Here is a 14,921-nt window from a genome sequence, read left to right as displayed (position 1 = left end):
ATCCATTAAATATCAAAAACTTGCGACATGGCATAACTCGGCTCATAACCGTAGCCCGTCGCAGCAGTATGCGTCACGTGATAGAGCTGCTGCGTGTATTTGGAGCCTCGCTACCAACCCGGCATTTCATCTCCGAGGAAGTTATCCCAGAGAGAAGTAAAGCAAGTGTGTAAGTTCATCTCTGAATGTTTGTAAAGCATCCCCCCGTTAAGCTTAACAACCGATATATGGAGCGACTGCCTCTTCTCTCCCCCTCCCTCTCCTGCTTCTAATTCAATCATGAAACTGATCAATGATCAGCTGATCGGCTTTTCTGTCACGATGTCATGATCCTGGGTCCTTTTGACCCAGCATTTTGTGTTTCTCTTCGATTTTGGTTCTGTTCTTCCTTTGTTAGTGTTTACTCTGTCCTGCCCGTGTGTTCCTGTTTTATTGTGAAGGTCTGCGTCTTATGTGAGTGTTTTCAGTGTTGCCTCCCTAGTCTCGTTATGTTAATCACTCCCAGCTGTGTTTCCCACCTGTGTGTAATCTCCCTGTGTTCTCCGAGTGTATTTAAGTTGTATTTTCTGTCTTAGTAATTGCTGGTTCGTCTGTGTTGTTTCCCCTCGGTCTCCCTGCGTCTCTTCATGTGTATTTCCCCGGATCTCCCTGTACCGTCATTCCTGGTTTGTGTTGTTAGTTTACCCAGTTTAGGTTTTCGGTTTCATGTCACACCCCGTTGCTGTTTGTACCCACTGCTGTAAATAAACACTCACCTGCACCAGAGCTGCCGCCTTTTGGGTCCTTACTACAAATCCACACGGCTTGCCCCGGCAATCCGTGACAGAACGAACCAGCCACCATGGATCCAGCGGCAGTAAATCCGTCCGAGGAGCTCCAGGACGACGTTACGTACAATGTGGAGATTCTCCTCGGGCTATGGCTAGAGAACCCTCCAGAGGAGCTCCGTCGTGCCGTGGAAAGTCGACTACAACGGCTCTTTTCTGGCCTGCCATGGCTTCTGCAGTCGCTCCCTCCGACCCTGCAGGCTTTTCTCCGGCTCACACCGCACCTTCTCTCAGCCACTCCTGCCTCGCTGCCCGACTCGCCGGATGTGATCTTGCCCGGCCCGTCGGAGCCGTCTGCGGGGAGGACACGCCGATCGCGCCGCAAGTGCGCCACCCCACAGCCGGACGTTCGGGCTTCTAAATCGCCGGCTGTGGTGAGTGAGGACTCTTTTTCAATTTCGGACTGTATGACTGTTCATTCAGGGGCGATGTTCTGTGCAGCATATGATAGTGTGAACAGCATATCACCAGTTCAGTTAGCTCCCTCGCAGCCACCCTCAGTTCAGTTAGCTCCCTCGCAGCCACCCTCAGTTCAGGTAGCTCCCTCGCAGCCACCCTCAGTTCAGTTAGCTCCCTCGCAGCCACCCGCAGCTCAGGCCCCAGTAGCTCCAGTGCAGCCACCCGCAGCTCAGGCCCCAGTAGCTCCAGTGCAGCCACCCGCAGCTCAGGCCCCAGTAGCTCCAGTGCCGCCTGTAGCGCAGGCCCCAGTAGCTCCAGTGCCGCCTGTAGCGCAGGCCCCAGTAGCTCCAGTGCCGCCTGTAGCGCAGGCCCCAGTAGCTCCAGTGCCGCCTGTAGCGCAGGCCCCAGTAGCTCCAGTGCCGCCTGTAGCGCAGGCCCCAGTAGCTCCAGTGCCGCCTGTAGCGCAGGCCCCAGTAGCCCTGGCTCCAGCATTACCGGTTCCACTCGTTCACTCCATGCAGGGAGAAAGCCTAAGTCCAACTAAAGGTGCTTTTCTTGGTTCAGCCGCCATTGGCACTGTTTGCTGCTCCAGGGCTTCCCCAGAGGCTAGGTCCCAGTCCTCAGCTGATTCTGGACCCCTGGAGTTTAAGCAGCCACCTGGGAAGTGCCCCGTGTCAGTGCTGTCTGAGCAGGGCCAGTGCTCAGCACAGCATCCATTGCCTTCGTGTCTGCCAGAGGACTCCATGCCTGCTGGCTTTGTGATGGCTTCTGCCGGAGGGTCCGAGGGACCGCTCCGGCCTTTGTCTCGTGTCTCCGCTGGAGGGTCCGAGGGACCGCTCCGGCCTTTGTCTCGTGTCTCCGCTGGAGGGTCCGAGGGACCGCTCCGGCCTTTGTCTCCTGTTTCAGCTGGAGGGCCCGAGGAGCCCGTCCTGTCTCCTGTTTCAGCTGGAGGGCCCGAGGAGCCCGTCCAGCCTCCTGCTTCGTCAGCTGGAGGGCCCGAGGAGCCCGTCCAGCCTCCTGCTTCGTCAGCTGGAGGGCCCGAGGAGCCCGTCCAGCCAGCAGCAGCTGCAGCCTCATCGCCAGCTGCAGCCTCATCGCCAGCTGCAGCCTCATCGCCAGCTGCAGCCTCATCGCCAGCTGCAGCCTCGTCTGGTCCAGCTTCGTCCGAGTCTTCAGCCTCGTCTGGTCCAGCTTCGTCCGAGTCTTCAGCCTCGTCTGGTCCAGCTTCGTCCGAGTCTTCAGCCTCGTCTGGTCCAGCTTCGTCCGAGTCATCAGCCTCGTCTGGTCCAGCCTCAGAGCCTTCAGCCTCTGCTTCGCCTGGTCCGGCTTCGTCCGAGTCTTCATCCTCGCCTGGTCCAGCCTCAGAGCCTTCAGCCTCTGCTTCGCCTGGTCCGGCTTCGTCCGAGTCTTCATCCTCGCCTGGTCCGGCTTCAGCTTCAGCTCCAGCCTCGCCTGGTCCAGTTTCGTCCTCGCCTGGCTCGGCTTCAGCTTCGTCCTCGCCTGCTGTGGCTTCAGCTTCGTCCTCGCCTGCTGTGGCTTCATCATAAATAAACACTCACCTGCACCAGAGCTGCCGCCTTTTGGGTCCTTACTACAAATCCACACGGCTTGCCCCGGCAATCCGTGACACACGAGTCCGTCTCTCTTGTTTGTTTTTGGCCCACTTTGCACCAGAAAGAGGAAACCAGCAGCTGAACAACAGCAGCACGTTTAAGCTTGATAAGCTGTTGTTTGAATTTATTTAATATTACTTTCTACACCAGGAGTAGGGATGGGTATCGAAAACCGGTTCTTGTTGAGAAAAACGGTTCCCACTGTTCCAATTGCCATTTTTGCAAACGATTCCCTTATCGATTCCAGTCGCCCCGAATGACGTCACCACGTTGCGCAGCGTCATTTACCCGGAAGGAAACATGGCGGCTCAAACGCTCAAAAGTTTGGTTATACTTTACGAGTGTAACAGTGTTTATGTGGTATTATTCCACTTGCCACAAATATCAGTGTAATGGGGAAAAAGCGCCCCCCCTCTCGGTGTGGCTGGTTAGGTGAGGCTGGCTGCAGTAATCGCTGCCAGTCTGCCGTAGCCATACGAGAGGTGAGTTGTATTGTTCCGCACACAATATAGCTAAGTAGTACAGACACATAAAACATGTTTGATTAGCTGACGAGCACCGAGTGTAATAAGTGCTTAGGGGACACATGTCCAACATCAGGTTTATGTACTTTTCATTTGTTTATTATTGTGTAAAACTGTATGCTAAAGCGGAATGCTAATGAGATGTTTTGCCGTAGTGTGCTGTGCGGAGTGGTGTGTGGCGAGCCATTTGCACTGATACAACACCGTTGTTTCCATTCAGGTACATCACTTGTTGTTGCTGTTATTTTATTGTATATTAAAAATTGTAATATTGCTGCAGTAATCGCTGCCAGTCTGCCGTAGCCATACGAGAGTGTGCTGTGCGGAGTGGTGTGTGGCGAGCCATTTGCACTGATACAACACCGTTGTTTCCATTCAGGAAATAAAGTGGCAACGATCGATCAGAGACTCCTTGTTTTTTTAAAAACACTACACAACGCAGAGTCGAGGAGTCTGTTTGGGCCGAACCGTTGCAGCGGGATGAAGCAGAAACCGGTTACACTGGTGCCGTGACCCCAGCTCTTGCTATCCTGCGACCGCAACGGGGGCCGTCTACTTCCTGGAAGGTGGAAAAGTCGCGGGAGACTGGCTTTTCTTAGTCCCGCCATTTTCTGCGTTCTTTAGAGACATCGGGGCGGGGCTCTGTGCTTTCTTTTTTTTTGGAGAGTTAAAAAAAAAAGAAAAAAAAAAGGGAGGGACACATTGCTCAGCCATGGCAGATTTTCCCAGTTTTGGCAGGGGAAGGGGGGCAGTTGGTTTTACCCCTCTGCATTCATTTGGCAGAGGCAGATCAAGGTTGCTGACAGCCCCAGTTTCCTCCACACCTAAGCCTGTCCTTGCTGAGTTAAATGAAAACCCTATTGATGGGAACTGTGATAATCTACAAAATGCTGGATCAGAAACCAGTCCCACAAAAGAGGACCTTTATGCAGAGATTGCAACGCAAATTGGGTTTTCTATTGGGGAAAGCATTGCCTCTTGTCTTGAATCTCGGTTGGGCTCTGGAGTGGGAAACAGTGTTGTTGGGTCTGCCAATAATGTGTTATCTGAACCCTCACTATTGAATGTGATTGTAAAGTCTGATGTTAAAGAACCTGTGTATTTTAGAGGGGATGGCTGTGATACATGCAGTGTTCAGGAATGGGAGGAAATGATGATGACTTTTTTTAAGAGAAGAGGGGTACCAGTTGCTGAACAAGCTGATGATGTGCTAAGTAAACTGCTGGGGAGGGCACGAGAAATAGTCAAGGTGGGCATACGTAGTAAGCCATCTGTCTGTCTTGAGAGGGGCCCAGAGCCCATTTTTGAGATCTTAAAGCAGCACTTCAGTGACACTGCCTGTTCAAGCATGCCTTTAGCTGACTTTTATGCAACACTACCCAACTCAGGTGAAACACCGTTTGATTACTGGCTCAGGTTGAACAGAGCCATGGAGGTGACTGAAGACTGTCTGAAGAGACAAAATAAGTCCTTTGCATATCTGACAAAGGAGCTGACTGCTATGTTTATCCGCCACTGTCCAGACTCAGAACTGTCTCTTATTTTCAAGTGCAAGCCCCTGCAGCAGTGGACGGTTGCTGATGTGCACGAGAAATTGCTGGAGCATGGTGAGTTCAATGTCAGGAGTGGTGGCCCCAGGGCATGTTGGTGATAAGATCGGAACAGTCAAGCTAAAGAGAGCTGTAACATTAGAGCCCTTGACAGAACACCTTGTTTGGGGCAGGCTGCAGCTAATGAATAATGGGGAAGTGGGCAGTGCTGTCGTTGTAGAGCCCACCGGGTCAAGTTCTGGACCGAGGTCAGTTATGGTTGGGAGAACTGTAGCGCATCTAAACAGTGATGGGTGGCTCCCTGTGAAAGTGCTGAACCCCTTTGACAAGCCGATAACACTGAAACGGAACATGAAGTTGGCTGACGTGTCCCCCTGTGCAGCAGTGGAGAACTTCAGCCCCACTGGCTCCTACTTGCAACAGAACATGCAACGGTGTACTGGCTCAGCTTGGTGCCATGATGAGCAGAGTCTAGTCACTGAAGTTTCCACTCTGCCAGATGATTCACCCTCACAGGAGGTGACAAGTGGTTGTAGCCCCCTACATGCAGTGCTGCAAAATCTGGGGCTGTCTGATATCGACATTGATTCATGTCCAGTTTCGCCGGCTGGCAAAGAAAAACTGGTTGGCCTCATAGCCCAGTTTGAGTCTATCTTCTCGAGAGACAAGCTGGATTGTGGCAAGGCTAACGGCTGCCTACATCGAATTCGAGCTGTGGACGACAAGCCATTCCGGTTGCCATGCAGACGTGTGCTGCCGACTCATTATGAAAAACTAAGGCTTTGAATGACATGGAGGAACGGGAAATAATTCGGAAGTCTTGCAGTGAGTTTGCATCACCCCTGGTCTTAGTTTGAAAGAAGTCCGGTGAGTTGAGAATCTGTAACGACTTTCGTTGGCTTAATGCTAGAACTGTCAAAGATGCTCACCCACTCCCGCATCCGGGTGACGCACTGGCTGCTTTGGGAGGGAACGGATTGTTCTCCACAATGGACTTGACTTCGGGTTATTATAATGTGGAGGTGCATGAGGAGGACCGTAAGTACACGGCATTTACGTCTCCATTTGGGTTGTACGAATATAATCGTATGCCACAAGGACTGTGCAACAGTCCGGCCACCTTCATGAGTATGATGCTAGGCATTTTTGGAGATCAGAACTTCCTCAGCGTGCTGTGTTATCTTGACGATGTTCTGGTTTTTGCCCCGACAGAAGAATTGGCACTGGAGCGCTTGCATATGGTGTTCCAGAGACTCCAGGTTCACAACCTTAAGTTGGCTCCAAAGAAGTGCCATTTTCTGAGACAGTCTGTGAAATTCCTGGGGCACATTGTAAATGCTGATGGGATATAGTCAGACCCTGACAAAATAGCATCCATTACATCCCTTGCAGAGGCAGACCTTATGGAAGAGGGTTCGAGTGTCCCATCCCAACAGAAGGTCCGCTCATTTTTGGGGATGGTAATGTTCTACCAACAATTTATTGAGAACTGCTCATCCATCGCAAAACCTCTGTTTCGGCTGACATCTGGGGATAAAGGCCCTCGTGGTTCACGGCGAAAGCACCGGCTGGTGCGTACAAAGCTGTGTGAGGAGGACTGGACAGCTGAATGCAGGGCAGCTTTCAATGAGCTGAAGCAGGCCTTGTTGGATCGAGTGCTCCTGGCCCATCCTAATTTTGAGGAGCCCTTTTTGCTCTCTGTTGATGCCTCCAGCAGTGGCCTTGGTGCCGTGTTGTCGCAAGTTCCTTCTGGGGCTTCTACATCAAGACCGTTCGCCTTTGCCAGTAAGACACTCAATCATGCACAGTCCAAGTGCCCAGTGCATAGGCTGGAGTTCTTTGCATTGAAGTGGGCGGTGTGCGACAAGTTCCATCACTGGTTGAGGGGTCATCAGTTTACCGTATGGACGGATAATAACCCTCTCACTTACATACTTTCTAAGCCAAGACTGGATGCATGTGAGCAGAGGTGGATCGCAAAGCTAGCGCCTTTCCAGTTTGACATAAAGTACATTCCTGGTCCTAAAAATGTGGTTGCTGACGCGCTGAGCAGGGAGCCCTTCGTGCACCCCAGGGCCTCACACCGTTTGATAAGAGTTCCATATAAGGAACTTCTGGCAGAAGCAGAGGCAGTCGCCACTGGTGGGGTTCAGGAGGCCTTCAGATGGACTGTTCACTCAGCTGATAAGGCCTCAAGCAATGACCAGCCTGCTGTTTCGCAGTGCACGGCTGTTGCACAGACAGGAATGCTGACATCTTCTGAGGTGGGAGCTGTCTTCCAGGCCCATAGTGAACATGAGTCCAGGGTGTGGCCACATGCTCTTCTTCTGCACCAATGCTCGCAGACTGTGCTTACGCCAAACCAATCTGACTCTGAACCCTTCTCGCCTGATGACCTAGTGGGACACCAGCGGCGTGATGATGTGCTGTGCAGAGTGATCTCCTATGTGGAAAGAGGACGGAGACCCTCAAGGAGGGAGCGGGCAAGTGAACCGGTTGATACGAAGAGATTTCTAAGGGCTTGGGACAAGTTAACTGTGAGGGATGGTGTGCTGTATCGAGTCTCCAAGAATCCCGTCTCAAAGACAAAGACTTATCTGTATGTTGTTCCGCCAACCTTGCGGCTCGCTGTACTGAAAGGCGTCCATGATGAAGCCGGTCACCAGGGACAACAAAGAACACTTTATCTGGCCAGGCATAGATTCTACTGGCCTGGTATGGCCAAGCATGTGTCAGAGTATGTACGGTGCTGCAGAAGGTGTGTTGTTAGCAAGTCACCTGAGCCAGAGGCGAGAGCACCTTTGGAGAATATCAGAACATCAGAGCCTCTTGAACTGGTCTGCATAGATTTTTGGTCTGCGGAGGATTCGGCGAACAAATCAGTGGATGTGCTTGTGGTCACAGACCACTTTACTAAGATGGCTCAGGCCTTTCTATGCCCCAATCAGTCTGCTAAGGCGGTGGCACACCAACTCTGGCATAACTACTTCTGCATCTACGGCTTTCCGAAACGCCTTCACTCGGATCAAGGAGCTAATTTTGAGAGTGTGCTCATTGCCGAGCTATTGAATGTGGCAGGTGTCCAGAAGTCTCACACGACCCCATACCATCCGATGGGAAACGGCTCCTGCGAGAGGATGAACCGTACCTTGGGCAACATGATTCGTGTATTACCCCCAAGAGCCAAGCAAAGGTGGCCTGAGGCACTGAAAGCTCTCACATTCGCCTATAACTGAACAGTCCATGAGACAACTGGCTATGCGCCATTTCTGCTGATGTTTGGCAGAGTGCCAAGACTGCCGATTGATGTGATCTTTGGCTCTGTTATTGAGCACCAAGACATCATGAACTATGATCAATATGTCCAGACATTGAGGAGGGACCTCAAAGAGGCCATGGATTTGGCGCAGGAGGTGGCACGCAAAAATTTGAAGCGTCACACGGACCTCTACAACCGGAAAGTGCTGGGAGCCCCAGTAGCGATAGGTGATCGTGTCCTTTTGGCCAACAAAAAGGGACGTGGCAAAAGAAAACTTGCTGATCGCTGGGAGAGTGTTGTCTATACAGTTTTTGACAAAAATGATGAGAGTCACACCTTTAAGCTGATGGATGATTCCACAGGGCAAGTGAAAGTTGTGCATCGCAACCTGATAATGCCAGTGAACTTCCTCCCTCTCAGTGGTGTTTCAGTTCAGGATGATGGAGATGAGCTTTCTGAGTCTGGCTCGCTGATGGTTGGATGCGACGGAGAACTTGTCTGCAACTCATCAGTGGGCACGGCTGAATACAGGACAAGAGCTTGGGTGTCTGACTTACCGTCTGCAGTGTCCAGCGACTCGCTGATGACAGAGGTTACTCAACCAGAAGGCAGCATGGTGGATCGAGAGCTTGCCTGTACCAGTGTTCCCCCTGTTGACACTGAGGAGCAGGTAGATGCCACCTCTGGTGGTCAACATTCTGACCTGCTTATGTCTGTGGCCCCAGTTGCAGCCTCCTCTGTTTCGGAGTTGGCAGCCATTACTGACAGTGACCAGGACAATGAAGCTACGATTGAGGGTCATGTCTCAACCACTGTTGTTCCACCCAACGCAGACCCGATTGATGTTAGCAGGATGGTGGGGACCCGTGCTAGATCGAGAGTGGGGCGGTTACTTAAGCCTGTTTCCAGGTTGATTGAAATGATGCATCAGAGACCTGTTAAAGTTTAAATATTGTTGATAACTGTGAGTTGATTCTATTGTTGTTGAAGTGGGACTTTGATCTTTAAAATTGAAACTGATTATTTGTCGTTGATTTTTCTGTGTCGGAGTGGCGTACAGTTATGATGTGATGAAATATGTAACTGGCATATTTTGTTCTTTTTTGGAAGGGGTCTGGCCAACTTCTTCTTCTACTTCCTTTGGGGATAGTCCTCTGACTGAATTTTCTTTGTGACTGTGCGACCTGGTATTACTGAACAGATTTATCACATGTTGATAGCTATGGATTAGCTATTGGATTTTTTTTATCTTGTTCTTTTTTTTGAGGATTATTGGGTTTTTGTCCTCTGTTTGTGTTATGGTGACTGTGGTGTACCTGATTTTTTTTTAAGGGTGTTTTTTTTGTTTGTGGTGTTTGTTTATTTGAGTGTGCAAGTGGAATTCAGCAGGGGGGAATGTAACAGTGTTTATGTGGTATTATTCCACTTGCCACAAATATCAGTGTAATGGGGAAACAGCGCCCCCCCTCTCGGTGTGGCTGGTTAGGTGAGGCTGGCTGCAGTAATCGCTGCCAGTCTGCCGTAGCCATACGAGAGGTGAGTTGTATTGTTCCGCACACAATATAGCTAAGTAGTACAGACACATAAAACATGTTTGATTAGCTGACGAGCACCGAGTGTAATAAGTGCTTAGGGGACACATGTCCAACATCAGGTTTATGTACTTTTCATTTGTTTATTATTGTGTAAAACTGTATGCTAAAGCGGAATGCTAATGAGATGTTTTGCCGTAGTGTGCTGTGCGGAGTGGTGTGTGGCGAGCCATTTGCACTGATACAACACCGTTGTTTCCATTCAGGTACATCACTTGTTGTTGCTGTTATTTTATTGTATATTAAAAATTGTAATATTGCTGCAGTAATCGCTGCCAGTCTGCCGTAGCCATACGAGAGTGTCCTGTGCGGAGTGGTGTGTGGCGAGCCATTTGCACTGATACAACACCGTTGTTTCCATTCAGGAAATAAAGTGGCAACGATCGATCAGAGACTCCTTGTTTTTTTAAAAACACTACACAACGCAGAGTCGAGGAGTCTGTTTGGGCCGAACCGTTGCAGCGGGATGAAGCAGAAACCGGTTACACGAGAACGGATGACAACAGGGCAACTTGCAATACTTGCAAAGTAGATATTTCATTTAAGGGAGGAAACACTACAAATATGCAAAAGCATTTGCTCACAAAACACGCGATAACCTTAATTGAATGTCATGTTTTTAAATCCGCTCCGGACTCGTGAATCTCAACCCAGCAGCAGCGGTAACGTTTGCACGTCCTCTCCCGTTAATGCGGCAGGTAAATAATCAACTAACAGTGCATATTATGTTAGCGCGATCTGCCTTATTACAAAACCTGCCATTACTGTGCATTTAGGTGACCATGATGAGAGAGACAGAGTCTGGCTCAGATGCTGGCAGTTCTCGTTGCAGTCTACCGGTAGCGTCTCCTTTCAGGCCAGGATAGACGAATGTCACCGAGCAGTGACTAAGTTTGTGGTCAAAGGCTTGCAGCCATTTACCAGAGCAGATGCCCCTGATTTTCAGTAAGTGAATGTGTTTAATTGTAGGCAGGGACATTACTGGATATTCTTGTGTAATTGCTACAGAATAATTTATGTTATACTTTGTTATTGCAACAGAAGAATATTTATTTTATTATTTTACATTTACAATTTTTTTCCCCGGGGACCCCGTGACACCCATTGAAGAGCCATAGGCTGTGGATCTCTTAAGATCACACTGTTGGGTTTGTAAGGCCATGTTACTCCTAAATTTCTATCTTGTTCAAAGAGAAGATATAAAACAATGTTCTAAGCTAATCGACCTTAGTGTTCTCCTTTTTTAAAAAGAATCGATAAGAGAATCGATAAAGAATCAAATCGTTAAACAGAATCGAAAATGGAATCGGAATCGTGAAAATCTTATCAATACCCATCCCTAACCAGGATCCTTTTCTACGTAGCTGACGGCTGGTAACTGTGCAGGGGCGGATCTAGCAAAGTTTAGCCAGGGGGGCCGATAGGGCATTAACAGGGAAAAGGGGGCACAAAGACATACTTTTCTTTCTTATTCTCATTTAAAATGTCGAGCTTTTAATAAATAATTATCTGAATCTTACAACCAAAGTTTTAATCTGATGTAAAATGTATAGAAGTCCATTACTGTATATAGTAACTATTAAGTCTAATATACCCTAGTAAGCTATAGTACTTTTTCCTTTGGGAAGGTACCATCTGTGCAGTCTGCAGTTCTGTTGAAGAAAGATGTTGAATCTATTTAATTATTCTTGAAAAATAATTTATTTCTGTGCATTTTTTTCACACTGCATCAAATTAAAGTTGATTACGTCAATTAAGCATCATGAGGTGGGGGGTGGTTCCCTATTTTTTATTTATTTATTTATTTATTTGCTGGGAGTTTTAGAGCCCTATTAGTTAGGTTGCTTACTATTTAAAATACCAGAATAGGGAGGATGGAGTAGGTTTAAGTTTATTAGATTGATAAAAAAGCAAGATATTAAAAAAAACAGTTTTATTGATTAAAAAAACACACTATATCGGATTCATATCGGTATCGGCAGATATCCAAATTTATGATATTCGTATCGGACATAAAAAAGTGGTATCGTCCCATCTCTACAGGGAAATAACCTTGAAGTCACAGAACACTTTATCAGCACCAACAGGCAAAGCAGCTGAGTAGTCTAATGAACAGCTTGAGGAGGGAGTAATCTGATTCCTAAGCAGTGTTGGTCAAGTTACTTGAAAAAAGTAATCAGTAACTAATTACTGATTACTTCCCCCAAAAAGTAATCCCGTTACTTTACTGATTACTTATTTTCAAAAGTAATTAATTACTTAGTTACCTAGTTACTTTTTAAAAACACGATTTACAACCTGAATAGGTGATAAAGCGATAGATCTTTCAGCCCAATTCTACTTTTTCTACATAATCCATCACACAAAATGTAATCAAATGGAAAAGTTTCGTTTTAAAACTTGTTTTATCAGTTTTAATCTTTTAACTTTGTGCATCAAGCAAAAATTAAATTATATGCAACATTCTCTGACTGGAAGAAATTAGTTTAACATTTAAACCTATTTTCTGCACATTCCAGCACATAAAATATTTTTTTTGTGTGTTTACACTCAGTCTTTCAAATAGATGCAAGTAAAACACAGCAGAAAATAAATAAAGTCAAAGACTAGCGGTCCTGTTGCTCTATTTTCACCTGTAAAGCAGGAGTGGGGTAGGCGGAGGTTTACTCTGGTGCAGGTGTGCCGCAGCGGTCAGTGGAAGAATCCGCGAGTTTCTCTGTGAGTTTCCCATTACGTCGTTGCGCACTCGGTGCTTGTTTGGAAGTTTAGGGGTTTTTTCGCTGTAAAAAGAAGTTTTCTTCCCACGCACAACGGACACTAATGTTTTGTCACTGCCACGCTTTAAACACTGCATGCTCATACTCTCTCCCGCACTCGATATATTATGCATTGTTGATCTGCACACAGCTGTTGTCACGAACTTCGCACTTGCTTACGTCATTGTCGTGAGACATTCTCGCAAAAAAATCACGGTTTTAGTAACCCAGTAACGCAGCGTTCCTACGAGAAAGTAACGGTAATCTAATTACCGTTTTTGCAATAGTAATCCCTTACTTTACTCATTACTTGAAAAAGTAATCGGATTACAGAAACGCGTTACTTGTAACGCGTTACTGCCCATCTCTGTTCCTAAGTGTTGCAGCCCTGTCTCTGAAAAACGTAAGAAAGTCATGAGCCATCAAATTAGAGCAGCAGAGAGTTGACTTACTCTCTGTAAGCTGCGACACTGTGTTGAATAAGAGTTTTGAGTTATGTTTATGGCTCATGATGAGATTTGAGAAATAATTTGCTTTCGCTGTCGACATCGCTGATTCAAGAGAAGACAATGAGTCCTTCCAAGCCTGGAGAAATACTTCTAGTCTGGAAGATCTCCAGTGACGCTCGGCTTTTCTACAATTTCTTCTCAAGTTCAGAACCAAGGCATAGGGTTCCTTTTTTGGACATTTCAACTTCCTTACGGGAGCAACAGAGTTCAGTAGTTCAAGAAGTGTATTATTAAGATTCGCAGTCAAGGTGTCCACACATACATCCTGGGTAAAAATAGGGTCCAACACATCAGGTAGATGTAATTTAACTCGAAGCAATGCTTTGGGGCTAATATAACGAGATGATCTGAGGGGCAATTTTCCCCTCTCAGAAGCTGGAGATTTAGGGATTAAAGTATCAAATAAGATTGCTGAGTGGTCTAGAATAGGCAAAACACAATTTTCAGTCATTGATACATTCAGCCCGTAGCCCAAGACAAGGTCTAGGGTGTGGCCCTTACGTGTTGGCCCAGACACAAATTGTGTGAAGTTTAAGGAATCAATTACATTTAAGAAATATTTGACCAGGGGTTTATCCTCACAACATAGATGGATATTAAAGTCCCCCACTGTAAGAATCCTTTCATAGTGAGTGATAAAACATGTCAAGAAGTCTGAAAATTCCGAAATAAACAAGTCATTATATTTAGGTGGACGATAGATGACTATAATTAAAACCACGGGACAGCTTAAAGTCAGAAGTTGGGACTCAAATGAGGAAAAAGCACCAGGACTTTGTATCTGTTTGCATTTAAAACAGTCTTTGATGATAGAGGCTACCCCACTCCCCTCCTAACCTGGGGTAGCTGAAGAAGCTGGCATCGGAGGGGCAAAGTTCCAGCAAGGGTGCCACTTCACCAGCGCGCAGCCATGTCTCAGTTAGGAGCATGACATCCAGGTACATGAGTACCAAAAAAGTCCCGAAGAACGTGAGTTTTATTTGATACAGATCTTGTGTTTAAGAGAGCTAATTTAATTGTCTGTCCATCCGTGGTAGCAGGCAGTATTTGTAGGTTGTTCATATTTACTCCACCTCCCCTCGTATCCCATCGGCATGGCGACCAATAAAGCAGCTTCGGGTGAGCGTGCTCCGATGACGTCGGGTAAACAGGAAGAAGGCAACGAAGTTTGAGGCCAAAATAAAGTCCTTAACAGCCAGGGTCACCGATGGTAAGGACCATGTAGGTTGCTTTGCTTTCAGTCTTCTGTCCAGTTTGTGGACAGAAGACAGTTCCCTGTTTGTGAAGGACTGCTAGAAAAGTTTAACATAACTAATTGTCTGTCCTGAATCAGTCTTATTAGGTAATGTTCAAATAATTTGATCATCCCAGTGTTTTCAGTGTGGGAGAAAGTACTCAGGGCCTTCAAGTTACACACTATGAAAGGCAGCAACAAGTGTAATATTCAGAAACCTAAAGTATGTATCAGCAGCAGAATGGAGCTAAAAATAAATGTTTGTTCCAGTTCTATGAAGCTTTGAGTATTTTGGATCAGTAGCTGCTGTGTTTGTTGCATCATATTGCTGTAATTGTTTATATGCTTTATATATTCTGAGGTAAGTTGATCTATAGTGTTACATCATATTCTATAAGGATGTTATGTGTTTGTTTACTTTCTGCCCAGTTTGACCCATTTAGCAGAAGTCAGCCTGTTTAAGGCTCTGATGTCTATTCTGTATGACTTAAAGCAGTTATGACATGGTCTGATTTTCTCACCCAATAAAGGAATATTTAATATATCAGTCGACTCTTCATGTTATCAGACACAGTTTTCACAGCTCCTACATTTTGTTTTTACACATATATGTAAGCATTGAGCCAAATTTAGTAATGCCAACATATTAAACGAACAA

At 47.0% G+C, this 14,921-nt stretch overlaps 1 protein-coding gene across 1 annotated transcript; it reads left to right on the top strand.

Annotated features, from left to right (window-relative positions):
- Window positions 1-8,166: 8,166 nt before the first annotated feature.
- LOC120720727 lies at window positions 8,167-9,971 on the top strand. Its single transcript, XM_040010496.1, has 2 exons — window positions 8,167-9,708; window positions 9,906-9,971. The coding sequence occupies exon 1, from the start codon at window positions 8,189-8,191 to the stop codon at window positions 9,119-9,121; it is 933 nt and encodes a 310-aa protein (XP_039866430.1). The 5' UTR covers window positions 8,167-8,188; the 3' UTR covers window positions 9,122-9,708; window positions 9,906-9,971.
- Window positions 9,972-14,921: the final 4,950 nt, after the last annotated feature.

Source organism: Simochromis diagramma, unplaced genomic scaffold (assembly GCF_900408965.1).
Source record: "Simochromis diagramma unplaced genomic scaffold, fSimDia1.1 OVJJ01000667.1, whole genome shotgun sequence".
NCBI classification, from domain to species: Eukaryota; Metazoa; Chordata; class Actinopteri; order Cichliformes; family Cichlidae; genus Simochromis; species Simochromis diagramma.
This window is presented reverse-complemented; position numbering and strand designations above follow the sequence as displayed.

Excerpts from the sequence above, each read along its gene's own strand:
- LOC120720727 (XM_040010496.1), top strand. The coding sequence starts at position 8,189 with ATGTTTGGCAGAGTGCCAAGACTGCCGATTGATGTGATCTTTGGCTCT.